At 43.5% G+C, this 26952-nt stretch overlaps 2 protein-coding genes across 13 annotated transcripts in view; both read left to right on the top strand.

Annotated features, from left to right (window-relative positions):
• The first annotated feature begins 1633 nt into the window (after nt 1–1633).
• Nucleotides 1634–16228, top strand: SMIM19 (small integral membrane protein 19). 3 transcript variants are annotated; one of them, XM_039710332.1, is made up of 3 exons: nt 1634–1827; nt 1931–2055; nt 14656–16228. In XM_039710332.1, the coding sequence occupies exons 1-3, from the start codon at nt 1670–1672 to the stop codon at nt 14706–14708; spliced, it is 336 nt and encodes a 111-aa protein (XP_039566266.1). In that variant the 5' UTR covers nt 1634–1669; the 3' UTR covers nt 14709–16228. The 3 variants fall into 3 exon arrangements, with proteins under 3 accessions (XP_039566266.1, XP_039566267.1, XP_039566265.1); XM_039710333.1 differs by lacking the exon at nt 14656–16228 and adding an exon at nt 2864–3138; XM_039710331.1 differs by lacking the exon at nt 14656–16228 and adding an exon at nt 3173–4070 and having other exon boundaries at nt 1637–1827.
• The window catches only part of SLC20A2 (solute carrier family 20 member 2), a 57095-nt gene continuing 34403 nt past the window's right edge, over nt 4261–26952 (top strand). For 2 of the 10 annotated variants that reach the window (XR_005627569.1, XM_039710330.1), the window contains exon 1: nt 22320–22994. The gene's annotated coding sequence lies outside the window, so the exon portion shown is untranslated. Of the gene's footprint in view, nt 4796–22316; nt 22995–23076; nt 23162–24031; nt 24178–26952 lie in introns of those variants that run through there. The other 8 variants (XM_039710321.1, XM_039710325.1, XM_039710326.1 and 5 more) reach the window with 7 other exon arrangements.

Genomic DNA, 26952 nt, shown 5'->3' with positions numbered 1-26952 from the left:
CTCAGGCTGATTAGACATCTGCAAAGCAAGTGCCATCCAAATGAGGTGTCTGGACTCCTTGCACTCAGTAAGGGATCAGAGCATTTCCCGGGCACAGGAGGCATGGTTCTGAATGTTTGACACAGGTTAGACAAATCACACCCTGAAAATACTTATGTATTGGGGTGTCTTATAAAGGGTGAAGATGGATAACCATAACACAAGCACATACCCCAAATACATGCTGAGCAGAGGGACACGGACCATATAATTGGTGTCTAAATTGTAACAGTTCTAGTATCTGAAGGAAGCTATGGCAAAAGGAAATATCAGGGACAGAGGGGGACAGAAAGAAGCAGAAGGCCCTAGGGAAAAGCACACCTAATCTCTCATGTAGCTCAAACACTCCACATCAGGCATTAGGGGAAAATTTTGTGTGTCTGTGAGTGTTAGAACAGTCTAGTTTGCCCACATCTCATTAAGCAGTTCAGAAAGCTTTGCAAGTTTCTGAGCTGAAACACTTGTTCTGCCAAAGCATAATCCTAGCATTGTGGTTTTTGGCAACAGCAGCATATGGACCATCAATTAAGCTATGTTATTTCAGCACCTGAATATCCAGAAACTTCAATTTTGGTACCAAAAAAAAAAAAAAAAAAAAAAAAAAAAAAAAAGCACTAAGTCTTTCAGAAAGCGCTCTTCCTATTTTGACAAATTTAAACTGTCACATTTAGTTCCTATGTGAAAAGCGAGACCTCATGACAATTTGAACCTCTTTTTTGTTTTTTTTTTTTTTGACACCACGCACTGCAGAGCTGCATTCCACATAATTTCCACATAATTCCACTGCTGCTGCACAAGCACCAGCCCAGCCCGATGACTCCTCGCCTGCCAGGCTCCTAGAGCTGCTGAATCCACGCTTCTCCTGGCCCCACACCCGGCTGTGCCCTTCCCTTGGACGCTGGCACTGCAAAACCAAAGGATTTGTTGTATCTCCCGTGCCCCTGGGAGAGAAGTGGTCCCCTCTGCATGTCCTCTCCCCAAGGGTCTGATAGCTGGAGATGGGAGATGAAAGAAAATAATAAAAGTGTGGAAAGGCACCCCAGGGCCTCAGGGACAGTCCAGAAAAATTGGATTTGTTACCCAGTGTGCAACAAGCCAGTAATTACACACCTGAAAGAGACATTGCTCATTCTCTACAGCTCCCTGAAAGGAGCTTGTAGCCGGGTGAGGCTCGGCCTCTTCTCCATGGTGACAAGTGACAGGACGTGGTTTTAAGTTGGGCCAGCATAGGGGTTTAGGTTGGACACTAGGAGGAATTTATTCACAGACAGGGTGATTTGACCCTGGGCTGCCCAGGGAGGCGGTGGAGTCCCCCTCCCCGAGGGTTTAAGGAGAGGCTGGATGTGGCACTCGGTGCCACGCTCTGGTTGACGAGGTGGCGCTCGGTCGCAGGCTGCACCCGACGGTCTCAGAGCTCTTTTCCAACCTCACTGATTGTGACTCTGTGATTTATTTCAGAGTCGCACAAGCCCAGGTGCTGCCTGGCAGCAGCACTAATGCTCCCCTGCGCAGTTTATTATCAGCGCTAGTTACGGCTCCCGGCGCCCCTCAGACCCCCCCGCCATGGCGCGCGGCACCGCCCTGACGTCACTTCCCGGGCCGCGGGCCGCCCCTGCCGGCCGCGCTCCCCATGGCGGCGGTGGCGGGGGCCGGCGGCGGCGGCGCCTCGGCGGCGCTGGGCGACGGCGGCGCCATCGACTACTCGGTGCACGAGGCGTGGAACGAGGCCACCAACGTGTACCTGCTGGTGGTGCTGGCCAGCCTCGCCCTGCTCGTCTACGCGCGGCGGTGAGAGGGGGGCGGGGCGGGCGGGGGCTCCCGCGGGGCCCTCACGCCGGGGGGCGAGCGCTCTCACCGGCGTGCCCTCACCGGCGTGCCCCCTCCCCCGCAGGAACAAGAGGAAGATCCTGCGCATCTTCACCCTGCCCCCCGCCGCCGAGACGCCGCCCGAGCCCAACTTCTACGACAGCATGAAGAAGATCCGCCTGCGGCAGCAGCTGGAGATGTACTCCATCGGTAAGTCGGGGGGAACGGGATGGCCCGGGCTGCTGGGGCCGTTCCGAAAGGGGAACGCCCCCGGTGCTGTGGCACCCCGTGAGGAGCGGGGCTCGGCAGCAGCGGGAGGAGGCACGGAGCGAGGGAGCGGCCGTGCAATTATCCTAAAGCAAATGTCAGAATGAACCCCGTGCTACGCGTTGAAAGAGCTAGGAAGGTCTGGATGTTGTGAAAACCCGGACGGATTTGTAAAAGTTGAGAGGACTGTGGTATCACGATAAGACAACCACATAAACTGAAAATAGATTAGAATTTTACTGTACCAACAAGTGTTGCTGCTCCAATCTCAATGCTGAGGGTCAGGATGGAGGCAAGAAAGGGCCCCATGCCCGTGATATTCCAGTGGTCCAATTCAGAGAAACACAGCCTTGCTTCACATCTGCCCTACATGCATGCCTAGAGGAAATTCAGCAAGAAAAACCTTAGTGATCTGAAACCACCTTTTAAATGCAAAGACTTGATGTAAGGATTCTTAGACTAGGCCATTGCATTCTGTAGGAACAAAATTGGATGTTCTTCCTACAGTGGATTGCCTGCTGGCATTTGCTGATGGTGTTTGTACCACTGCACACAACTCTTTGATCTCCCTTTGCCTTGCTAACCAGATTAGTTTTGAAGTCAATGTAATTGTTAGCTTGTGGCTTGTATATTGTGGAGGAGATGAGAAATGTGGACATCAGCCTTGTGCCTGTTGAGCCATTCAGGTCATCGGTAATAAAACTTCTGAAGCCATAACCTTTAATCTTAATTATTTTTATTTTAATAAAAGGACCTGAATGGAATCATAGTTCTCTGCCATTGATTCACTGACATTTTGCTATGACTCTGCTGTTCAGCATTTATAAGGCCATACACTAAAGGTGAAGTTCTACACGGTGACTGAAGCTTCCCCTTGTGTGGCTGAAATTAGTTTCTCTGATGCTTCATCTGTTTCTTGATTGTTGTCATGGTTACATTAATATATATATATAAACATAAATGTGTGCATATATACATGTATGTAATAAATAATATAATAATAGCAGCAATAATAATATAAATTGTATAATCAGTGTTGATTGGTGTTTCTTTCTTTCAGCAAGGAAGTATGAACAGCAGCAGCAGCAGCCACCAAAACAGACTGAAAGCGTACAGCTCTCAGTGGAATGAAGCCCACAGTTCTGTAGGAACTCAGGACATATATCCAGTGCTGATTTTAAGAGTCAATGTGGAGCTATTTTCAGTGCTTTTTAATTGACACATAGCTGAAGGCAAGGGGGAAACGGAGGGGACTGTCCCTAAAAGTTTGTTCTTAGTAGCTTTTCTCTGAGCCCTCGTGAGGTAAAGCGAGTGTCCGCTGGAACATTCAGCATGAAAGTACCCAGCACAGGGCAGACCTGCTCAGAGGAACCTGGGGGTATGGAAGTGCAGTCTTAGCAATATCTGAAATTATTTCTCTCTGCTTGGAAATCAGCTCCTACCTTGTCTGGCAACAGCACTCTGGAGAAAGCGAGGCAGTACCTGTCTGCCTGGAAAGCCTTGTGTTCCTTGATGATGAGTTGTTGAATTTGCTGAATGCAGTCAGTGTGAACGGAGGCACTGTGGCCGTACTGCCTGGTGAAGGTGAAGCTTTGAGAGCCCACAGTGTCACTGGTGGTAGTGCAGAAAATTCTGCTCTCTGTTTATCTGGGAGTTGTGTATGCAATACTGTGAACCTTTCCTGGAGAAACTTTGAGAAGGACACAGTGAGCTGCATGTCTGGAAGACACTTAAAGCCACTACTCTAATGTTAATAGCAAAGGTGGTTAGCTCAGTTTAGCCAAATTGCTGTAAAGAATGGGTCTGTCTGTAAAAATCGGTATAAGCAGATCATAGCTTGTCCAGAAGAGACTTCACAATGCAGTTACTTTTTCTTTCTAGGTAAATCTCAAAATCAGTTAATTGAAAGGATTCTGCAGAAATTACTTTTTAATAAAAGCATCTAATCATGAAAACTATTTGAAGATGTATCATGCTGTAATTCCTAACGTTACACAACTTCAGTTGGCCAAGTGAAGAACCAGCACAGTGCTGGGAGTTTTTGTCCACAGGAGGTTTTCACCTATTCTGCACTGGAATCTATTAATTCTTGGAGCAGTGGTGAGCACCACCACGGTTACATTTGGATGTTAAGAAACTTGGCTTTGAGCACCAAATTTTACTATATTGAAATGATCTGTATTTCAGTGTCTGTAGGGACTGTAAAACGTGACCTAGGCCGAACTCACAGTGGCAGAAGGCTCCGTGGGTTTGCCCCATGGAAAGGCTCCTTTGGGTGAGGGTGGCCCCTGTGACAGCTTCACGCTGTAAGGAACCGCGGAAAACAGCGGGCTCACTCCGCGGGGCCGAGGGCTGGCGGCCACGGGAGCGGCGAGGGCGCGGGGCCCCGGTGCGGCCAGTGCCGGGTCCTTCCCACGTTACCGTGCCCGCGTGCTGACGCCGCTCCGCAGCGCGTCCCCGTCACTCGCGGGGTTTACGAGGCACAGAGATCCACGCCCGGCAGAGCTCCCCGGGCGCGGGGGAACCCCCGCACCGCATCCCCCTCCACCTCCCGGAAACGGCGCCGCTTCCCCTTCGCCCGACCTCACTTCCTCCCGCGCTTCCGTCTCCGGGACGCGCCGGCTCCCGCTGCTGCCGCCGCCGCCGCTGCTGCTGCTCGGAGGCCGGAGGCGCCCGCCGGGCGGTGAGTGGGGCCGCGCCGCCCGAGCCCCGCCGCCCCCCGCGCCCCGTCCGCGCCGAGGGCAGGGGATGGGGCACCTCGCCGGGGGCCGTGGCGAGGCGGGAAGGGGCCGCCCTAGGAGAAAGCACGGTCGGGGCGGGGAGGGGGTGTCCGGGTCCGGCTCCATTCCCGCGGGAGGGCTTGGTGCCGCCGCCGGGCCGGCACGGCCGTCCTCCGCGGGAGCGCTCCGCTCCGTCCTCCGCGGGAGCGCTCCCCGCGTGTCCCGTGCCCGGGTTCGCGCCGCGGGCGCCGCAGCGATGTCCCGGCACGGGGGCTCGTGGCTGTCCGGACAGCTGAGCCCTCCCTCCTTCCCACCGGCCCTGCCCACCCGGGCGGGCGGGCAGGGAAAGGAGCCTTTCCAATGGCGCATCTCCGCCGGCGCCGCTGCCGCCCGGTGCGGCTCCGCTCGCTTCGCTGCAGCAGCGCGGCGGAGAATGAGCCCGCGCCCTGCCGCTCACCCGGCACGCTCACAGTCCGCGCTGCAGACAATCACTTCACGGTTTGCCTCTCAGCTCAGCTGAAAGCACCGTGAAGGGCTTAGAAATCTGGAGCAGCGTGCGGCTTCGTTTGTATTCATGGACCTGGGGCGGTGGCAGGAGCATCTCAAACTTACTTGTCCAGAACAAAAAGCTTGTAAGGAGAAGTAGCAAAAGCAAAAGGTATTCTAGGGCCCGTGCCTTTTGTATGTGCTAGGGTGTTCGAAATATGCTGCTTGAGCCATGAGCGAAGGGGAGGTCGTGGTTTGTTTTCCTGGCAAGTGCAGCCACGGGAGTTCTGTCCCAGTGAAACTGTGCCCTCTTCTGCAGGGGGGTTTATGTTTTCAGCTGTACAGTACAAGCATGTGTTAGGACAGAACGTGGAGTCAGCTTTTGAAATTTTACCTCAAATATCTGCACTGGTTTTTACCTGTTAATTCGTTATTCCAAAGCAAAGGCAGATAGGGTAGAGAGACAATAGATTTTCTTTTTTCATCCGTTTTTAGTAGTCGGGCTTATAGGCATGCACGGGAGCAGATTCTCAAACTCTCATGGAACTTAGTTGATGCAGAACTTTGGATGTGTCGGATGGGGAAAGTTATGACCTAACAAAAATTGGGCCAAAGTTATCTTCAGTTACATTTATTTTTGAGAATGCTGTACAGAGGGAACAGTTTCTAGCTTACCCAATACTGTTTAAAAAGCTATTATGATGTGTAGATTTAGTGGTGTCTGATCAGATGAAGCATGTGATGGAAGGCTTTCTAAGCAGTTAAAACTTTACATCTGTAAGATACTGCAGAAAGTCATTAACAAGTTGCTCTCAATTACAACTCCAAAGTTTTTGAGAATCTGACCACTCTGTTGTTTCCATGTGAGCTGCTGAATGTCAGATCTTTGTAAATGCAGTCTTCAGATGGCATTACAACCATGCCTCTATAATCTTATGTGAAAATTATAATCTTCTGTTAAGTGGTGGAAAAGTCACTTCTCATTGTAACCCAAAATGTAGGTTTTTTACTCAGCACTGCGCAGAAGATCGAAGGTTTTTTGATAGAGCTGTATAAATTCTGTGACAAGGCTCAAGAGGGTCTTAAATATTAAAGCTATGAGTATGTCTGTGTTTAAAGAAGACGTTGTAAACTCTGAGGGCCTTGTAGTGAAGAAGGCTCCCCTGTGCCACGAGCAATTTGACTTTCAGTCCAGTGTTACATGCCCGGATAGTATGAACTGGTATGTGCAAGCCGAGCCCAGATGAGAATGTGTCCTGTAGCAGCTGCCATGATGCCTTATAGCCAGCCACAGGATTTAGGAATTTCAGCAGAGTGATGCTCAAGTGGTCCTAAGCTTGCTCTCAAACTTCCCTTCCAAAACTGCCTGACCTATTGAGAGGACCCACCCACAGAGGAAGCCTCTGCTGTACACTCGCACTGATGATGCTCTGAGAATGGGTAGAAGCTCTGAGAATGGGGAGAAGATCCCAGTGCTTTTGTCTGAGGACACTGCAGGGCAGCTTCTTCAGTGCAATGCACAATTATTAATTGTGAATATTCTAACCAGTGATGAATCTTTCTGTAATTTATGTTTTGCATATATGATTAAGCAGCATTGGCCAAAAGCCTGGTGACAGCACAGGGCTTTGGAATGTTTCCCTGTTGCCTGGGCAGTTTATTCATGTTAGCTTACTTCCGTGAGCTTTAATCGCTCCTTTTAAAGTCCTCCTGAACTCAGGAGTGCCAATGCTATTGAGCAAGCTGAAATTATACACGCTGCAGGAAGAAAGGTGGGGATGTGGCAACTTAACATGTCTTTTGGAGGCATTGAAAAGATTTTGTCCCAGCCCTAATTTCTGGACTAAAGAAATTGAAAATTGTCATTGCGTGCCTTCTTCAATAGGGAAGCAGCACGCTGTTAGAAAATGTGTTATTAAATCCATGATGTCTTTGGCCTGCTATGCCTAAAGAGAAACAGCAATTGGAGGAGGCTTGCTGACAAAGTGGAGCCTTCAGTCATGGTTGCTTATGCTTCAGATCAGTAGTGATCAAAAGGCGTTCCCTTTCCCCTCCAAACCCTTAAACTGTGTTTTAGTCATGGTAAGGAACCTGGGTGTTGTTTATTAACGTAGTCACACAAACAGAAGGCAGCACTCGGTCTTGTCCTTGAGACAGAGGTGCCGCTGAAGAGCAGAAGGTTTCAGTGCCTCAGGCCCTCGAGAACAGAGGTAAGATCCTTCACTTTGCAGCCCCATGTCCGTTGTGGCATAAGAGTTAAGGGCTCTGATCCAGTTTTTCGTAGTCTAACAAGCTCCACCAGAAGCTGGCATTGCCTGGGTGGAGGGGCCTCCCTGCTGGCTGGGGGAGAGATACAGAGGATGACCAGAGGCGCTGACTGCTGCCAGAACAGCCCAGAGCCAGCACAAATGTCTCATGAGAAATCTGACATCAGGGAGTGGAAACCGGTGCTGCTTCTTCTGTAAGAGAAGGCAAGAAGAGGGGAAAAAAAAAAGATACACGTATTGTTAGGAGCAAAAGGCTCATGATTTTTTTAGGCAGAAAAATCCTGCCTTAATTATTTTTTTCCTCAAGTTTCTGATAAAAAAATGGCTGATAAAACTTCGCAATGCTCAGCTGTCTTTGTGAAATCTGTGTTTGCATTGAAAAGTTTAAAAACCTTTTTAAGAATGAAGGTGCTTTGCCTTATTTTTGAAAGGCATGTCTAAGCTTTGGGTGTTACTTTAATAAAAATAATTCCTGATCTTTTTATGGAATATCTAAACTCTGGGCGTTACTTTAACAAAAATAACTTCAAACTCCAAGATTAACAGAGTTGCTAAAAGGAATTAGTTCTCAATATGAAAAACAATAAACTAACTTTGGAATTTCTGAACCAAGCCCTCAAAGGCAATTTGTGGCAAAACTCCAGGAAAAAAAAAATCTCATTTTTATAAAATAGCTGTATATCTTCTTTCTCAATTATATCTAGGCACTGCTTTGAAAAGTGATTCTCTCCTTGCAGATGCTTAGGAATGAGGTGTTTTAAGAGAATTTGGTTTAATTTTAATCTAGCAGTAAAATTAATTAATCTTGAAAAGGGGCTGTTCAAATTTGGTGTTTACTGAAACTGCAGTCCGAGAAAATATTTTACATTTGCATGTCTGAAGAACTTAGATCCCGAGTCTGTGAAGGAGTAGTCCCCTTCAGTTTCTGCCAGGTTGTCAGACTTGCTGGAACTGGTTTTGGACATCCATGATGTATAAAATGCACATGTGGATCTACAGCTGGGAAAGACCATGGTTTTGATAATAGCAACATTTGTCATTTTCGTAATGGAGTAGAACGGGTATTTTGAAAAGACTCAGCCAACAGGAGGGCTGTATTACTTTCCAAAATATCCTCTGGATCATCTTGGAAACATGGTTTGTAATGTGCTCTTGACTGACAACGAAGGGTGCGAGGCGTGAATTCCTGAGCAGGGAAGATGTATGTGGGTTGTGCAATGGAGACTCCATGTGATGTCGTTATTTATGGCGCTTCTCTCAGATGTCTTTCTGGGTCTCAAACAGCTGCTGTGAACTTTACCCAGCACTGAGCACTAGGTATGTTTGAGTGACTATTTTGCTGTTGCTTGGATCATGGTGATAAGCAGTACAGAGCCAGGTTCTGTGACACTGGTTGAAAGAACAAAGCAGAACTTGTATTGGTTGATGAAAACCTTGCAGAGGGGGAAAAAATAAGATTATCATCTTCCATAGCTTTGGTTGGGGGACATCAGGGAGTGGTTGTTGGAGGCAGCCCATTTCTTTCTGCTGTGATCGGGAAGGAAGGGTGGACTGACAGAAGAGGAAGAGTTGCTTTTTCTTTTCAAGGAAAGGTCAGAAGGATAGAGGCAAAGGTGCAGTTTTTTCACTCTTACCTCTTTTCTTCATGACTGTTTTGTTAAATGCAGCAACCATTGTTTGCAAGAACTTTTCCTTGCTTTAGTAAAGAGCTGTGGGTTGTCATGGGTTTTGATATGTGGCAGTGCTGTTGTTAAACAGATCCAAATCTACAGTCAGATAAGGCTCGGAATAATTGATGTTTTTAGCTCAGCTAAATAACTGAGTTCACATGATCTGTAAGTGGCCAGCAGGTTTTTTCTTAGGCAGAGTATGTACTGCTTGTATTGTACATTTATCTAAAGCTAATTTTATCACAACAGATTGAGAATTCTAGCAACGAAAAATACCTGAGTTGGGTCTGTTAAAAACGCCTCCTTACCCAAAGTCTGCTTCTGTGTGTGACCACCAGAAAATACCACTTCTTTTTGACTTCATAGTCAGTAATGACCCCAAAGTGGTGAAAGCATTGCTCTCTGTGCCTCTGAGATTACTTTTGCCACTGCTGATGGGAGAATTGTTCTGTATCATTATTGTCTTCCCTTTCAACCTCAGCACATTCTGGAACGCCAAAGGCAAACCACTTGCTGGCTGATCCGAGGTCCTGGCGGTGCTGGTGTGGCAGTGCTCAGAACCTTGTGGCTTGGACCACTCTTTCAGCATTGCCTAAGAGCTTTGTACATGTACCCAGCTCAGTATATTGTCTTTACACATGTGAGACAGAGGAACAGGAAAGCGTTTATGGCCTCTTGGAAAGAAAGTGTCAAGATCCTTGCTCTGAAAGAGTTTCTAAGCTCTGTAACTATTAAACAACACAGAGAGGTTCTTGAGAAATACGAGAAAGGGCAATTTTACTGCTAGTATGAGACCTGTCACTTTATTGACTAATCAGTCTCTGATACTCAAATAGAGAAAAAAAATTGCATGTGTTTGGATTATTTAATGAGGTAACTGTTGACAAAGTGGGGCCTTTTACCGGTTCTGTTAGTGCTATTTTGATCATTAAAGAACTTCAGTTGTTTCTGAACCAGAAGCTGGAACAGGCTTTTTCTCTCACCCTCTTGCTTGCCTGAAGGTTGTTCCAAAGAGAGATGAAATGGTATAATTTTCATTTTGGTTGAGGCAAAGAAGTATTCTCTTACCATAACTCACCAGTTCCAAGCCCATAATCACAACATTTGTGGTAAAACAATGATGACTGTGTGGTATTTCTCACAAATGCTGTAAAAACTCTGTCATCTCATTGGGAGGCCATCTTCCCATGAGATACCAGCCTTTCTCTCTTTCTTTCCTGAAGACTTTCAGACTGAGAACCTGTGGCCTGGAGTCCAAAGTTTTAGCTCCAAAGGCTTGGAGAAAAAAATGCAGCCCAAGTAATCACAGAAAGCAGGTCTCTGTTTCAGAGAGACAAAAGGATCCAGAACATCAAGTGTGCTTTAAGAGTCTCCCTTTCTTGTCTGCTGCTTGCATATGTATTTTTTTTTTCCCCACTAAGCTTTTGTTGAATGAAGGTGTGGCTTTATACCTTGATGCGTAAGTTGTGTGAGCAGAAACAGCAGAGAGCACTGGAGCTTTAATAAGTACTTGGCAAAATAATCATGATGAATGTGCCATGAGTTCATCCATAAGGAACAAAAGTAGCAACATAGGCTAAAGTTATTGCACCGGGGAACCTGCAGCTCACAAGAACATCAGCCAAGAGCAAAATGGGATTGGCGTTGCATGGTGGACCCTGTTGTTCTTTATTTGGGTATGGAGATGAGAGGGCAGTTCTTTGCTCAGAGAGGTTCATGTACAGCCCTCTGTTCTAATTAATTTATCAGAATCTTGAAGTGGGGGTTCAAAGTGCACAGCTTAGAACAAAACATCTTGCTTATAAGGGTGGTGTCCCTGGAGTGGAAAAAATCATGAAAGTGAGCTTGCAAGATCCAGGAGAAGGTAGGGCCTTCTGAAATCTTGGTGCAACTGCCAAGTTTCCTGCAGATCCCAGAAGTGTAGCTTAAATGTTGCTAGATATCTGATAGAAGTTGCTCAATAGTTTTCTTAAAGATCCTTAGGTTGTGTCCTGTCACAGGGCATAGTGTGGCATGGAAATTTATGGTGCAAGGCAGACTGGAGCTCTTGGAAGGGGAACAGAGGTGGTTAATGGTTATGCTAGTTCCCACAGTGGGAGAACAAAGGGATATTTAAATGACATTAGACATAAATACACCACACAATATTACCGAGAGTAAAAGTTTAGTCGGATTCCAAGCAGACTTGGGCATTTATATGTATAATGACAATGTCCAGAGTTGCTGTAAATAGGATTAAAAATAAATTAAGCACATAAACCTTCATGCTTATTAATGAGCTCAGGAAGGAATTTCCCTTTTGGGGGAATTACATCATTGTTCACTACCTGAGCTGTTCTACCTTCTGAAGCATCTGGTCCTGATCACAGGAGGCAGGATTCTCAAACAAATGTACCAGCAGTCTGACCTGTCGTGCCAATGCTCAGCTTACCCTGCCTGGGTAGGATCTTGTTGAAAGGGTTTGAAAAGCTTGTATTTGTTTTTTGGATTTTCTGAGGCCACCTGTGCTGCAGTGTATGTCTGCTTTTCCAGATTCCCATTGGTGAAACAGGACAGCTGTTGTCCAAGTGCCTTTACTGAATCCTGAGAATTGCCTGTTGACATGTCAGCAGCAGCCCACAAAGAGATGGAAAATGTGATGGGCTCATAAGGTAATGCTGTATTGCTCCATAGATTCAAAGGTAGCTCTCTGAGCACCTGAACTCGTGAAGGTAAGGCTTTCCTGCAGCTGTCTTGGTTTTGGTGGCACTGCAGTACCTTACACATTTTTCCTTCTTTCTCTCTTTCCATTACACAGCAGTGCTGTTAGCATCCCTGATTTTCCCCACGGCACAGTGCTGAGCAGCTTCTCACTGCCTTGTAGTTAGTTCTTGGGTATATTTAATCAAAACATGCTGTCTCCCTGATGTTTGAGAACCAGACCTGTTGCTCAGGGTGCTGCCTTGGTTGCTTACTTTTGCAAGTCTGCTGTAGGAATTAAGCACCTCTGCTTTTGCATGAGATTAGGTTGAAATTTGCCTTATAGTTTATATTTCTGTACATGGAGCAACTGGTGTGGTTGTATAACCATTGTATCTTTGGCAAACAAGGAACACTTTCAGTCTTTCAAGCAAGTTACTGAAGAATATTTTTTTCTCTCAAAGCAATTAGGTGAGTGAAGAGTTACACCAAATAATTGAGGCGTGTGTACTTTTAAAACATGCACTGTTTAATCTTTTAAGATTTTCCCCAAGGTACAAGGGGAAGGCTTCCTTGCCAAAATACTGTAATTGAGTTAACATTCTGGGAGGTTTCTGTGTTTTGTTACTGAGCTACAAAGCTTCAGAACTTCTGTTACTGAGCTTCTGCTGGTGTTGGAAGGAAGGAAGATCAAAGTTAGAAGTACCAGCCTGCCAGTAAATTGTCTCTTCAAAAGAAAACTGAAAATTCCTTGGTTGTTTCAGGTGGCAGCCAGCATCAGATCTTTTTGACAACTATTAACCTTTTCCTGCAGTTCTTTTTCTGCATGCAGCAGTGAGCAGTCTGGATGTCTTGTAGTCTGTATGATGTGTAAGCTGATTGTAGACATCTGATTAATGAGTTAAGATGTCAATAATAGATTGAATTATATGTCCTCAGTTAGTTTCTGCTGCTCAGAGAGAATATGAAGTTATGATGGCTATGGAACAGTAAAATTATGGTTTCTGTTTCTTGTATACAGTGATCATCATGATAAAAGATTAAGAATCACTGTGGTGTAAAATAATTGGATGGTATATATAAAATAATTCTGGATGTCCTGACAGCGGGACATTTGTGGCTGCCTCAGCTTTAGTGCTTTTGAAAGCTTTTAAGCTCTTGAAATCTGTGATAGTTACCTTTCCTGAGTAGGCAGTAGGATGGCTCAGTAGCACAAGCTTTCAGGACTGTTTGCCTTCTGAGCACTTTTGAGGGTAAGGACTTAATCAAGAGTTCAGAATTGCGGGAAGATGTATTTTTCTTAGACATGTAATCCCAGCACAGCACATACATTTCTGTCCAGTTACTTAAAAGATGTTTTTTCTGCAATACCAAGACCACTGTCAGAGGGCTTCTTGCTTTGACTGTCCAAGGCTGTATTATCTTCTTGACTGTGATGTGCAAGAAGCAAAGCCAAAGCGTTGTGCTCTGGTGGGACTCTGTCCCTACAGTTGTCCCTCATTTCTGCTGTAAGAAAGCCAAAATGAGCCCTGTTTCACAGGGTGGAGTTGGGGAAGGACTACGCTGTCTTTGTGATTCATGCATATGGAGCATGCTGCTGTCAACTGTTTTTGCAGAATAAAGAAGGATTTTAGATGGGACATGGAATTCTGAGAAGTTTAGGTGGTAGCTGATAAGATGTAGGGTCTGCTCTGCTTCTGGTACAAAGAGGTTTTGATGCTAATGTTTATTTAAATGTGGCCTTAACCCTAAAAGGGAGAGATAAAATGGCTTTCATGCTTCTGTTTCACTGAGAGCTGACTGGCAGAATGGTTTCAGTGCCTGCTTATCTGCTCTGAAGGCTTCATGGCTGGGGAGGCTGCAGAAACAATTCTCCTGTACCCCCTTATTCAGCATTCAGGCAAAACTGTAAGGCAGGCAGATGGTTTTAGCTGCATCTTTGGACACAAGAGGGTTGTGTCTCCGTTTTGCAGATGAGTCATCCCTTTGCTGTTTTGTTGTTGGACTCTAAACAGTGCTCTTGGCTTTGGGCCTGTGTGACCCCAGGTTTTGGATGGCAGAAACAGATAGGGGAGTGCCCTCCACCCCAATGCCAGATTTTATGACAGGTTGAAAATACCTTAGGCCTTTGTCACCTTGTACTTAAGCTGCTGTAATGCAGAGAAAGCTTTGTCTCTCTTGTACCTGATAAGTGTATAAAAACACAAACTGTGTGCTGTGGAAGTTGTGTATTTTAGGGAGCAATGGGAAAAGTAGAAGAGAGGCTTACTCACATCATTGTTTTTCATCTAACTTGTGGGCTAGAGCTCTACTTGGACAAGTGAGTCCTGGGTAAAGATGACTGGCATTGTTTTCAGTAGCGGGTAAGTCAGCAGATGGGTCAGCAGTTTCTTTTAGTTGAGCTGGCTGCCGCAGACTAGTTCTGCAAGCTTGGCACCCGGTCATATTTTCCACAGTATGTGAGGCTAGCTGGTACAGGATTTTTCCTGCTCATCGTGTCAGGATCAGAGGTGCAGATTGGGAAATTGGTTACCCCATTTTTGGCACACGATGTTTTGCCAAACTAGGTTTGTAAGCTTTGCACTTGTGAAAGGAACTCTGATTTCCTAAAAGGAACTTGAATGAAAGTTGGGATTTTATTAAAGACACAGAGGCATATTATTATTCATCTTTCATTGCTTCATCCCTGTGATGTTTCCTGTTTTGCTTCTTGAGATACAGGTGTCATGATGAGGAGCTTCTCAGAAACAGAAGTGGATGATGAGTGGAGATGAAGAAATCATACATTTAAGAAGTTGGCTCAAGTTTCCGTTACAGGCATGGAAAGTTTCTGAGACCAAGCCATGCGAGAAGAACATGAGTAAAGAAGAGGGAGATGTAGACCCAGACTTTCTAGAAGGGATTGCAGGATTTGAGAGGACGCTGCACAAACGTCACGTAGTTTTCTTGCTTATTCATTTACCTGCACCCCTGAACTGTAATACTTTGTTTGCATGTCTGTTTGGAAGTTGAAAAATCCCCTCACATCTGTGTCTTTAATATAATCGTGGCTTCAAGCTTGTTTTAGGAAGAGCAGAACATCGCTGTAGTTTTTATTTGTGGATGAGATAGCTGCTGCTTTGTACTTTAAATCAATTTGGGGGGTTTTTTTGTTGAAACAAACACTGAATATGGAAAAGCTCAGACCATTACAAAATAGGAAGTTAGGCTTTGCTTACGTTTAATAAACAGCCTTTGCATAGAAAGTATGACGACAGGTGCATAGGTAAAAGAAAAAAAAGTAGTGCTAGCCCTGTAATTTGAGTAACCTTACAATGTATTGTTCTTATGGTGTCCTTAGACAGATGCCAGAATCAAATATCAATCAATTTTATCTTTTCTATCTGACTGTTGGTCAGAAAAATGTTCTAGGTAAGATTTCTTGCCAGAGTTGTGGGGTTATAAGTGCAGATTACTTAGCATTGAATTAGGAGAGAGCTTTTTGGAGAGATAGTTTTTTGAACATCTTGGCTGTGCCGTGAAGTATCTCAAAGGAAATACTGGCCATGCAGTCCAACAACTTAATGATGCTGTGAACAGATTTGATTGTAGTAAGTCTCTGATACAAAGTTATTAAGACTTTGATGTATATGTATTTAAAATTTTAAGAGTATATATGTTTTTCTGTTTGAAAGTATTGCTGGTAGTGGCAGGCAAAGAACATCTTTATTTTTCTTATGAACTCCTATCTGGTGTCTTATCCTTAATAAAAGGCTATGGTTATTTTTGTATACTGACTGAATATTTGGCCTTTAAGAGTATGTAATTAGATAGAAGAGTAAAAGCAGTTGTTAAAGGACTATTTTTTTAATGAAAATAGTTTGAAATCATATAATTTTAGTTTCTTCCGAATAGATGTGATTAGTGTGTTGGAAATAGTTTTACAGTGGATATAAAGGGAACAGTTCAGAGACAGTGGCTGAGAATGTGTCCAGCTATTTTTGTAGTTACATTTTTCCAGTTTTATTTTTTTGGTCTCTTCACTTAGATATTTCCATATAATTGAGGCGCTACATCACAATGGGATACAAAAACTATTTGCACTTTATAATATTTAACTTTTAAAATAGGTTTTATTGTATTATTTGATAAGTAAATTGCAATGACTGTGAGAAAATCCTAGCCTATTTTATTACTTTGATAGAAATTTGAATATGGGATAGTATTGTCTGTATCATATAAGAATGTTTTCTTGGATTTTTAGCTGCTGAAACTGAAATCAATAAACTTTAGCTACTGTTGTTGAATGGAACAAGTAAATCTGCACATTTGTTTTCTTCGTGTTACCTGTACCCCTGTGTTCACCTAGTGTTCCTCCCAGCTTTGCTCCTTTCATGGTGTTTGCCCATGAGGCACACTCAGTGTGGGTTCCTGCATGTTCTTGTGGAAGACTTTATTGATGGAGAACTGTGCATTCGAGTTTGTGCAATTAATCTGTTTTCTGAATAAACCTTAGAGAATCTCAGTCAAAACAGAGTCCCAGGATTAGAGTAGCCAATGGATCAGTTTGGAATTTTAAATAGATTTTTCAGTAATTGATGACAGTGTTTTCAGGTAGATGATGGTCTTCTGCACCCCTGAATTTCACATATGATTAGTCCACCAGCGTATCCCAGATGGAAAGTGCATTCGTGAATAATACAGTCCAGGTTCTGGATTACTTTAGAGGATGGAAAATACTTTTTGCTTAACTGAGAAATTTTTAAAACGGAAAAGGGTTATTTTTCTTGTAAAACCATAGTACTTTGGATTTGAAAGAAACAAACTTGTAATGTAGCCCACATTTATTGTAGTCTATTTAGCTATTAGTATTAAATTAAGTGGTTAGATATCTTCATGTCTGCTGAAGTTTTAAAGAAAAAATCAATTTGTGAAAGATATCTGGTTAAAGGCTTGGAGACAGTGTTGATTGAAATATTAAGCCCATTTTAGGAGAAATGTATTCCACTGTTTCAGAGCAACTCTTTTCCTCACATAATTTTATTAATTTGATTTAATTAAATATCTGCTTAATTCAAAGTGGAGAAACTGATTGATAGTTCAAGAAATGGCATAATTAATTTTCCCCATTTTAATTTATGTGTAGAAGAGATGGAAGAGGAAATTATTTATGTGACTTCTGAAGGTCTTGGTGACAAGAGACCATTTTTTTATTAATTATAGATTCCTTGATTACTCCCTTAAAGGAAAAAATACTTTATATTCTTTTTGCCTGTGTATTCAGTGTTCTTTGTTTATATGATTATCTACTTGCTCATTTGTTTTATGGATAACAGTGGGTAAATTTTCCTTATCGGTATGACAGAGATAGACCTTGATCCCCTCCAGATCTTGCAAGAAATGTGCTCTGCATGTTCTTCCATATTTCAGAGGACTCTTGGCATGGTGTGATTGTCATGCGTGGCTGCCATAGACTTAATTTTATTTATTTTTGGGGGTTATTTTCTCCTTTTCTGCTTAATTTTTTCAGCTAATTCTGGAATTTTCACCCTTCCTTGTGGCTCTTCTCACAGTGCTCGTGTCGAGCAGAGAGGTCTGTGTCAGTGCTGGGCCACTCCCATTGTTGGGTTGGTCATTTTCTGCATGGGAGATGCCTAGTCTAGAGAAGTCCCAGCCTGAGCCATGGTGGCCACAGCAGGATCCTGGCATGACGAGCTCTGGTTCTCACACCAGAAGGCAGGGAACAGGGGAGGGCTCCTCATGGAATCCCCTTTGCCACTCCTGACCTCTCAGCAGCATCCATTCTATCTTTTCTCCTCTGGGGCTTCTGAGATGTGTCACTGCCATCATGGTGGCTTAGCTAGGAATGCCTCATCCTGAGGCACACTAGCCACCGGCCCTGTTTGCTGGTGCCAAGTACTCAAATACATTCTGCTGCCTAATAACTTCCTCTTCCCTGCAGCCTGTGTGTCAAGCAGAGAAATTTAAGTTGTTCAAGCTCTTTGGGAGGTTTGGGCAAGATAACAGTCCACGTGTCCTGTTATCTTGCCCAAACCTTTAGGAAGACTCTTTGTGCTCCACTTGGACATTGGCACTGGACCAGTGGGTTTGCTCCCCAGCCTTCCATGAGAGATAAAGCCCAACTTTTCTCAACCTGCTTCATATGACCACACACCCTTAGTAAGTCCTCTTGAGGTGTTTGCTGAACCAAGAGCGCAGCTGTGGGACACTCTTTGGCATGTTGCATTGACAGTGATTTAGTCTGTAGCCCATGTCACGAGTCTGTTGGGCACTTCTTTGCTTCAGTAGTATTGTCAACCTGCGGTGAAGATACCAGAAGGTTAATGCTGCCTGGTAGGTGGAACTCAGGGTATTTGCTTCACCATCATGCTCCTCATGCCTCTAGCAGCAAAGGCTGCAGGAGACAGACGTGGATATTCCATGGACTCAAGAGCAGAGATCGGCAGGCCTTGGCCTTTGGCGGGGCAACGGGCCTGTTAATTGGCAGATGCCATGCTTTGCATGGTCACCAGGCAGCATAAGCACGATCACCAGCCTCCTGTGAAATGAAGCCAAGGTCACAGCTTTCATTGCTGTTTCTCCCTTTATATCTCTATTACTGCAATGCTCATAGGGGAAAAAAAAAAAAAAACCAGCAAAATTTCCATTGCTAGAGTATACTGGCCTCATCTGCTTCCATTTACCTCCATAACCCTGGTTGACACCTCTGTGAGTTGTCCCTCCTCTGTTTGGTGATACCCCTGGTCCTTTCCTCCTTTTGCCATTCACCTAAATCATTTCAGGAGTGCTTAGTCTTCTGTCCTGTGGGCCACACTGATTTTGGAGGTTGGCAGTGAGAGCCAGCCGGTGTGGTTTGGCATATTGATAGCTACTCACTCACTCCAATTCTGTTTGAAGAGGGGGGGGATTGCTGGACTCAAGGGAGCTCCAGCCATCTCTTCTGGCTCAAACAGAAGGCTCCACAGTGGTTGTTCTCTGAAAACCCAAACTGAAATGGAAATGGCAGGCAATCTGAGGCTGGACGTGTCAGGTTTCCTTTATCTGAAAAATTTGCATTGTTGACTTTTGGCAACCACACTCTGGCTTTTCACCAAGGGCATCTTTACATATGCCTCTGAATTTGCAAAATGCATATTTTTGGATTGCCACAGGAGTGTTTCGTGGGCAGTTTTTATGTTCTGTGTAAGGTTGGTACAGGTCCGGTAATATTTCAGGATAACGCTCCTTGAGTTGTCAGCAGTATCCAGGGCTTTTACATGCTCCATGCTCATTGATTCTTTTGGATATGGGTCTGGGGAGGGGAAGATTAAATTCAGGGTGGCTCTGAACAGCGTCTCACCCTTTTCCTTGGTTTTAGTATGAACATGGGTGTGCCCTAGTCTCTGGTCAGTCAGCTGGAATCATGGGCCATCCAAGTCCAGTTCCCAGCATTAACTGGGGCAGTGCTTGAATCAGTGCTGGCCAAAGCCTTGCTCCTTCAGGGTTGCTTTGCTGCCTTTGAACTCCTCCTGGCCTGACATGGGCTTGTGCTGTGGTAGGGGCTGGAGTCAGCGTGGCTCTCCCAGGCCACACAGCACCAGGAGCCTGTGTCATCCTCTGCGCCAGCCTTGGCCTCCAGCAATTCCACTTGTGGGTTCCTCCCTTTCATTTCCCAGGGCTGGCTCACTCAGTAGACAAGTGTGATCTCAAGCAGAGTCACATGCTGTAGCATGGCAGCTCTCCATGCTTGCCTGTGCAAGCCCAGCTCATTCACCTCGACCACTGGGAGTGGAAGTCCCTTGACTAGGGTGGGATGTGCTCTTTGAGAGCCCACAAGCTTGCTGGAAAAAAAATGTTTGGATGACAGGGTGACAGAGTTCAGAGCCATCAAGAAAGCCCATCCAAGGGGTTTGATACTTTAGAGTAGAAGAGTTGCTCCATCCCTGAATGCTAAATGACTTCTTAATTTTAATGTCTACTGCATTAAACTTTCCAGAGTCCCTGAGATGGTTTTCTTTCAGTGAAATATGGATGCATCTCTTTTGGAGATTATCCTGATAGCTAACAGAATGTTTCAGAACTTGCTATCGAATATGCAAAGGCAGATGTGCTTTTATTGGCTCCTTTTAACTTAAACTGCATTTGCAGCTCTCTGCAGAGCAGATGCTCAGGGTTTTGTTGGTATTCATTGAGCTTAACAGAACTACCAGAGCTCCAAGAAGAGGTGCTGTGTTTGGTAGAGCAGGTTTGGTTAAATCTCTGTTAGTCTGAAGGACCTCAGGGCTGATTTCCAGGTAATGATTGGCCTGTGGTGTCCTTCAAGGCTCCCATGCTGGAGATTTTTAGTACATTTTACAGACATTCAGGTTCCAATTCTTATGGGTTTTTATGTTAGAAAATTATACTCATCCCCCATTATTTTCTACTCAAAATGTATGTGTTTTAAAATGTGAATAATCATTTACATGTGTAGCCTTCCAACCTGAATGGCAAAAAAAGCCAGTTACATTCGACATAAAAGTTACCCTTAGTTGCAAAATTAACTTTATTTCAGTGGTCACTGGGAAATGAGAACCTGGGTGTCTTTCAGAAAATAGCTAATGCAGAAATGCAGAACAAAGGGGATTTAAAATTAAATATTTAAATTGACTTGTACTATTACATTATTTAAGCCTGAATATAAGTCTGCCTAGCATGAGTTTGTTGAATCAAACAAGGATCTATCAATTGTGGATTTAACAAAATAAATTACAATTAAAACCAAATTATGATATCTGATCGAGATTGTAATTTATCATTTCTACAAATATTTGATTTGATGGGAACCAAACTGGTGCTGCCATTTCCAAAAACCAAACCTCGTAATTTATTCTGTGGTCTTACAAATTTTCCTTTGCTTGCTTCTTTAGTGGTGTCCCAAATTATAACTCTTGCTAATGGTCAACCTATCTTGGCTTGAATTTTCCCATGCCTGAAGTCCACAATGCTGATGTAGCAAAACAAAGACTTTGAAGATATTTCCTTTTCTCTGTGCTGTTTATTATATCCTTTGCTTTGCGTGTAGACCGAGCTCTGAAGCTTAGGTCAACAAGAAGCCACCGTTGTGGCCAGGCTGGCTCGTGGGAAGCAGCACTCGAATGGTTCCAGTTTGCAGCTCTCCTGGGTCTGAGATGCTTCCCACAGGTCAGGCTGGCAGCCTCTGGGGTTTGAAATTGAGATAGATACCTCTCAAATGACATGTGCCCTGGGCAGTGTTTTTACCTGCACGCTGGTGGTGGTTGCTCTAGGCTGGGGGAACGGTCCTTAGCTTCTCTAAAGGAGAATTAGGATGGATTTAACGTTTGCTGGGAGCGTTCGGGTTGGAGCCAGACATCAGCTATAAAGAGAACATGGAATAATATTTTGCAATTTTTTTTCTTTTTACTTTATAAAGTTAAACAAGTGTGACAAGAAGTTTCTGTACTTATTTATTTGCTTTCTTAAATTGTTGGAATCCAGATCTATAAATACAAGCTGACTTAATGTTTACAATTATGGTCGCTCTCACTTGAATTGATTGATGCTACTTCTTAGGAAAAAAAAAGTTTAAAAAGGTATTAAGATATATAATCTGCAGGAAAAGATTAACATGCTTGTTTTTAAAACATGTTGCTTTGGTCCATAAGGGAAAACCACTGTGAAAGTCTTAGCCTCTCCGTTTTCTAAAAACTGGAAGCTTGTTGGCTAGCTATTACAGGAGGAAAAGGAAAGACATCACAACCAGACTAAAGAGATATAGATTTCCATAAAGGTAGCAGCTGTATCACAGACTTAATTGTAGTGTGGTATAGACCTTAAATAAAGAATCACCATTTCTTAAAAATAATCATGGCCCAATAGGTATAATTTTTAAAATTTTTTTTGTGGGGGCATTTTAATGTAATTTTTTCATTTCAGATTTCTAGTTGGAGTTTTCCCCTAATTCTTTTTAGAAGGTGATGTAGGCTTGCTAATCCATGTGAGTTTTCTTAAGAAATGTAAAACACTTCTCAGTTTTACCAAATAACACCTGCAGCTATGCAGCTGAATTTAACAAATTCAGAAAACTTTTGACTTCTTGTTAAGAAATATCCTTTATTCAAACTTGAAAAAATAGATCAGGAAAGGATTATGTTTCCAAGTCTGTGTTTACAAATCTGAATTGATTCGTTTTTTCTCAAATGTACCGATTTAATTATATTAAATTGTAATATTATTACACACATTTTAGTGACTCTGAATGGAGTAAAACGTAGCAGATAAATTTATAAACCATAAATGTGTCCAAATAAATTTTTGTCGGTCAGATTTTTGACTGTGACGAAGCAGTTTTGATTTTAATTTCTTTTTGCTGAATATGATAACTTAATTGCATTATATAGTCTTAAATTATTTTCTATGAAGCTTTACTTTTAGGCAAGCATTAGTTTTGCCTTGATTTATGTGCAAAAATGTTTCCCACTTAAAGGAAAGTGGTTGAAGGAATCTGGATTGGGTAATTTAGGCTGAACTGTTGAAAGTTGTTGAAGTTGTTTGCTTAGGCATCGATCCAGTCAAAACTTGTGCACTTCTTTGACTTTCTGCAGTCTGTGTAGCCTGTGGGACCTCTACTGACATGGATAAAGTAGCAAGCGTGCAACATCATTCCCAAATTGGATGCACATACCCTACTGTCACATGCACTTGCATTAAAAGTGCATTTAAGTGTGCTTGCAAATAGAAGATCTGGGACTCCTCAGAGATTACCTGAACTCACCAAAACGCCCAAATGACAGTCAAAAATGAGATTTCCTTTCTTGTCTATGCCTATGCCTGGGGGTGGGGAGGGGGAAGGGAACGTTTTGTTGCTTTTAATACGAGCTTCATTGGATTGGTTTGTCTCTCTGGTGCAGTCGTGACGCAGTGTTGTGTTTTATCAGTGCCCACCCCCAGCAGAATTCTTTGCTTAAGAGGAGGCAGATTTTCACCTACTGAATAAGAATCTGGACTCGCATTGATGCTTCTCAGTGTTGTCTTGTGTGCTCTCCTGTGCCGGAGTGAATTTTATCCCCGGACTGCCTGGTGTAAGTTACAGCCCTCTTTCTACCCTCTGAAAGTTTGCATGTTCAGATGTGACTGTGCTGAATGACAGGATGTCTATTTTAGACTTCAACTTGTATTTCTGATCAGGAGGGAAGGTTGCTAGAAGAACTTAGCTGATTTTTCTCTTGAAACAACTTTTAAATACTGGGTGAGTTTTAAAGACTTCTCTGCATGGTTTTCTTTTATAAAACATGTTTTCTGTAACCATGAACGCTTGTTTTCTCTGACTGGATCTTGAAAATGTCTAGTACTGAGTCATAAAAACTACTTGCCTGTTAGAAAGACTGTTCAGTCACTGAAGGATTAAATTGTCCTTTAGTTAGAGAAAAATATATTTATCAGCAAATGCATGAGAGTTTGTTGATACTTCACTTTTCTTACTTATTTGTAGAATTGCTTAAAGTGACTGCTGTCTGTGTTTTTGGTGAATGTTTTCAGCAACAAAATCTCATGCTAGATATTTTATATCCATTTTTGACCTTTCAGTGGTGGGAACTGGAGGTTGATAGAGACTAGGAAAAGGAAGCATCCTCTGGAAGTTTTGGGAGCTGACAGTGACAGTCTCTCTCTGCAATGTTAAACTGGACAGGAATCCTTGGAAAGCTATCAACTTCAGTCTTGTTTCCATATCAAGTAGTAGCATGTAGTATGCTTAAACACATTGTGAATATCTTAAAATAGGAACTGATTGATAAAAAACCTGCTTCTGCTGATGTGGTAATTGATTTTTTTTTTAATAGTAAGTTCGGAGTGCTTTTTGTGTACTGGAGCATTAAACTTGCATAATGTTTGGCCTTGTGACAAGCCCTGTGCATGTAATTTAGAGCCATATAGGGATGTTCTCAGTCCTGAACCACTTGATTCAATCCCACCTTTCATATCATGAATGTAGCATTAGTAATTTAAAGTAAATAATTTGTGAGCCTTGTGGCCTGAGCATGAACTGGAAATGATAAGGACTATTGATAAGAATGATGTTAGTAGCTCTGGTAATAAACCAGGCTTGGTTTCTATGCAGTGCTGCGTTCAGTACCCGTGGACTGGAATGCCAGATCTGGCCTGAGTTTATACACATAGGTGGGAACCTGACAGATTGGTTTTATGTAAAAAGCAATAGACAGAAGTAGAGAGGATATGGACTAACCTCCCAGGAGCTGCTGTCTGGTAAGCATTTCAGACAGACTTTTCCCCCACTGGTAACTAGAAGTGAACCTGGCTGTCAGTACAAATCCAGTGCTGCTGTCAATCATTAAACATCTACTGTTTTCAACACGGCAGAGGAAAAAAAAAATGTCCTCCCTTGTCTGCCTTGCCATAATGCAAAGTGGAGTAGTCATAAAAATTATTTTGGGAAATGCTACACTGGCTGCCGTCCTTTGATTTTTGTTCATACTTGGGCAACAACAAATCAGTTAAAACTGGGACGTTGCAGAATCTCTGTCCCATCCAGAGGAGAAGAAAATTTTCAGCTGCAGCATGGGGCAATTTCTGAGAGTAGGAGAGCTGCATGCAGCATGGTTTATATATGGTATGAGCTGCATACCTTTCAGTGCTTCACAAGTGCTGTAGGTTCTTCCCTAATTTTCGGTGAAGAGAAGATTAAAGGACATTTATGGGATCTCTGTTTGCTCCTCTATGTCACACAGTTGGATTGCTGGAGGGTAATACACTGATTACTTCCTTAGAATTTGAACTTAGTACTGAGCTTTTATTCCTGCTGTTAGATACTTCTCCATTCTCTTTAGCAGCAATTTGTGTAGCAAAAACAAAAACCCCCAAACCCTGACATCTCTGATTTTAAATTTAGTATTATTTTTTTCACTAAAACTTGTCTAGGCTTAGTAGTGTACCATGAATAGCTTCCAGGAGACCTGTCTTAGTAAATGTCCATATATAAACATGTCCTAAAATGATCTCATGCTTAACACGAGATTCTAACTTTTCCCTGAGGATTCACTTGTCATTGTGCATGAATCAAGGTGCTTTTTTACCTAGGTTTTGTTCTTGTCTCTCCCTTAGGGAAGAAATAGCACTCTGTCTTGACAGAGTTATAAAAAGCTGTTTAGTGAACAACAAAATACAGTCTGAGGAGGGTGTCTGGATCATCTGCCAGTGAGGCAGAGGGACGTTGTTAGCATTTCCAAAAATCAAATTTTTCTCGCTGAGGTGCAAGTTTCTAAGTCCACTTAAAAGGCTTCAACTCAAACCTTGTAAGTATGGTACACTGACTGTGGACCATAAGAAAACTCTGTTAACTTGCCTTAATGCAGAACTAGCTTCTTGCAGCTTGAAATGCCATCTCTGTGCATTTCTCTCCAGCCATCAGAGATGCACTCTCCAGCTTCAGGCCCTGCAGCTCCTGGTCCTAACACAATTCCTCTGCCCTGCTAAAGCCCAGGTGTGTGTTTGCAGCATGGTTGGGTTGGTTCAGGAAGAGTTATCCAAAGCCTAAAAACAGGAAAATATACTTTTCCATCCAGAGTCTGCAGTGTGTGGTAGCACAGCACACCTGACTGCAGAGGAGGTGTCAGTCCCAGAGGTGAATGGGAGGCTCTCCCAGCACCCAGCAGGTCAGGCTGAATTGCATTTGAGTTGCATCAAGGCATGTTGATGAAATATAAGTGAGAACAGGGGAGACACAGGCTGGTGACTTCCAAGTATCACACATGGAGCAGATCACCTGCCATTCCCTCCTGCACGGTGTTTTTTCCAGTTTCTTTTTCATCCCAGTAACAACATGAAATCCCACAGACTCGGGTTCATTAGGTGATGAGGGGCATAGTTCAGCATGTCTGAGCATGCCAAATATATTTTGGGCTCTAGAAAGAAGCATGCTACAAGATTTAGTCTGTATTTAGTCACTGGCCTGCTTTGCAGGATATTTTGCATTTCTGAAAACTTTCTCAGCAGAGATGTGCCTTTTTTTCTTTTTTTTTTAATATAAGCATTTAAAATCTCTTACTATTTTTTAAGGTTGAAAGTAGTAACACCTAGCTATTCACAGGCAGCCTACATGTTAATTTTTAAACATGTGTTTATTCCCATTTTCCTTTTGATTTCCATCTTGTTAAAGACACAGCTTGGCTGCTGCTGTGCTGTTGCTTGTGCCAACACAGTGGACATCAAGTTGAACCTCTCAAGTTTTGGAGGAAGCTTGTTTTGAACCATCACCTTGCATAAAATGACAGGAGGGGTGACTTCTTACTTAAGACATCCTTTTCTCCTGAGGCCATGTATCCTATTTCACAGGGAGGCAGTTTATGTAGCTGCCTCTCTGAGCCCTTTGCCAAAAGCCCTGCTGACAGTCTCCTGGAGACTCTTTGGCCTTCACGGGGCGATTTAGGAGCACACATACACACTCTTGAAGTCTTAATTTCTTTGGGACCATCTGGAGGAGTTCACCCCACCCTCTCCCAAGGAAGCTAATAAAGGCAACCTTGTGACTTAGTGGTTTATTTTGGAAACTGCAAGAACTCGCTGTGGCTGGAGGAGCCAGATTTGGCAAACATTGTCCCATGAATTCTGTTGTGGTGGGGGAATGTCACAATCACCCTGCTCTTTCTCTCAGTCCCAAGAATTGGGTCACCACAATAAATTGGTAGGTTGGTTGATAAGTGGAGAGAAGACAGATCTCTATTGGGAATAAGGGTGTGCTTTTATCCAGCTGGTCCAAAGAAATGGGTCTTGTATAATCACAGTCTGTGGATGCATGCATGGACCTCAGTCAGCTTTGCCCATTTTCAGGAGAAGAAACTGGGGCACTGAGGCTAACTTGGCAAAGGTACTGTGGAAATGCATGCAGGATGAAGAATTTAATCATTAATCTCCAGGATCAAGGAAGGACCCTAGTCCAGTACTTCATCTCCTAGCAAAAATCTGACATGCATAATAGAAATTTTTTAACAAATGCTTTTAGTGGGGTTTTGTCTTCATTCACAG

This window comes from Passer montanus, unplaced genomic scaffold (assembly GCF_014805655.1).
Source record: "Passer montanus isolate IOZ18808 unplaced genomic scaffold, ASM1480565v1 scaffold23, whole genome shotgun sequence".
Classification (NCBI taxonomy): domain Eukaryota; kingdom Metazoa; phylum Chordata; class Aves; order Passeriformes; family Passeridae; genus Passer; species Passer montanus.
The sequence above is the reverse complement of the archived record's forward strand: the minus strand, read 5'-3'. Positions and strand labels throughout refer to the sequence as shown.

Bases quoted from the DNA above. Each gene is read 5' to 3' on its own strand.
- SMIM19 (XM_039710331.1), top strand. From the start codon at position 1,670: ATGGCGGCGGTGGCGGGGGCCGGCGGCGGCGGCGCCTCGGCGGCGCTG. The intron at 1,828-1,930 runs GTGAGAGGGGGG...CCTCCCCCGCAG, and splicing joins CTGCTCGTCTACGCGCGGCG to GAACAAGAGGAAGATCCTGC. The intron at 2,056-3,172 runs GTAAGTCGGGGG...TCTTTCTTTCAG, and splicing joins GCTGGAGATGTACTCCATCG to CAAGGAAGTATGAACAGCAG.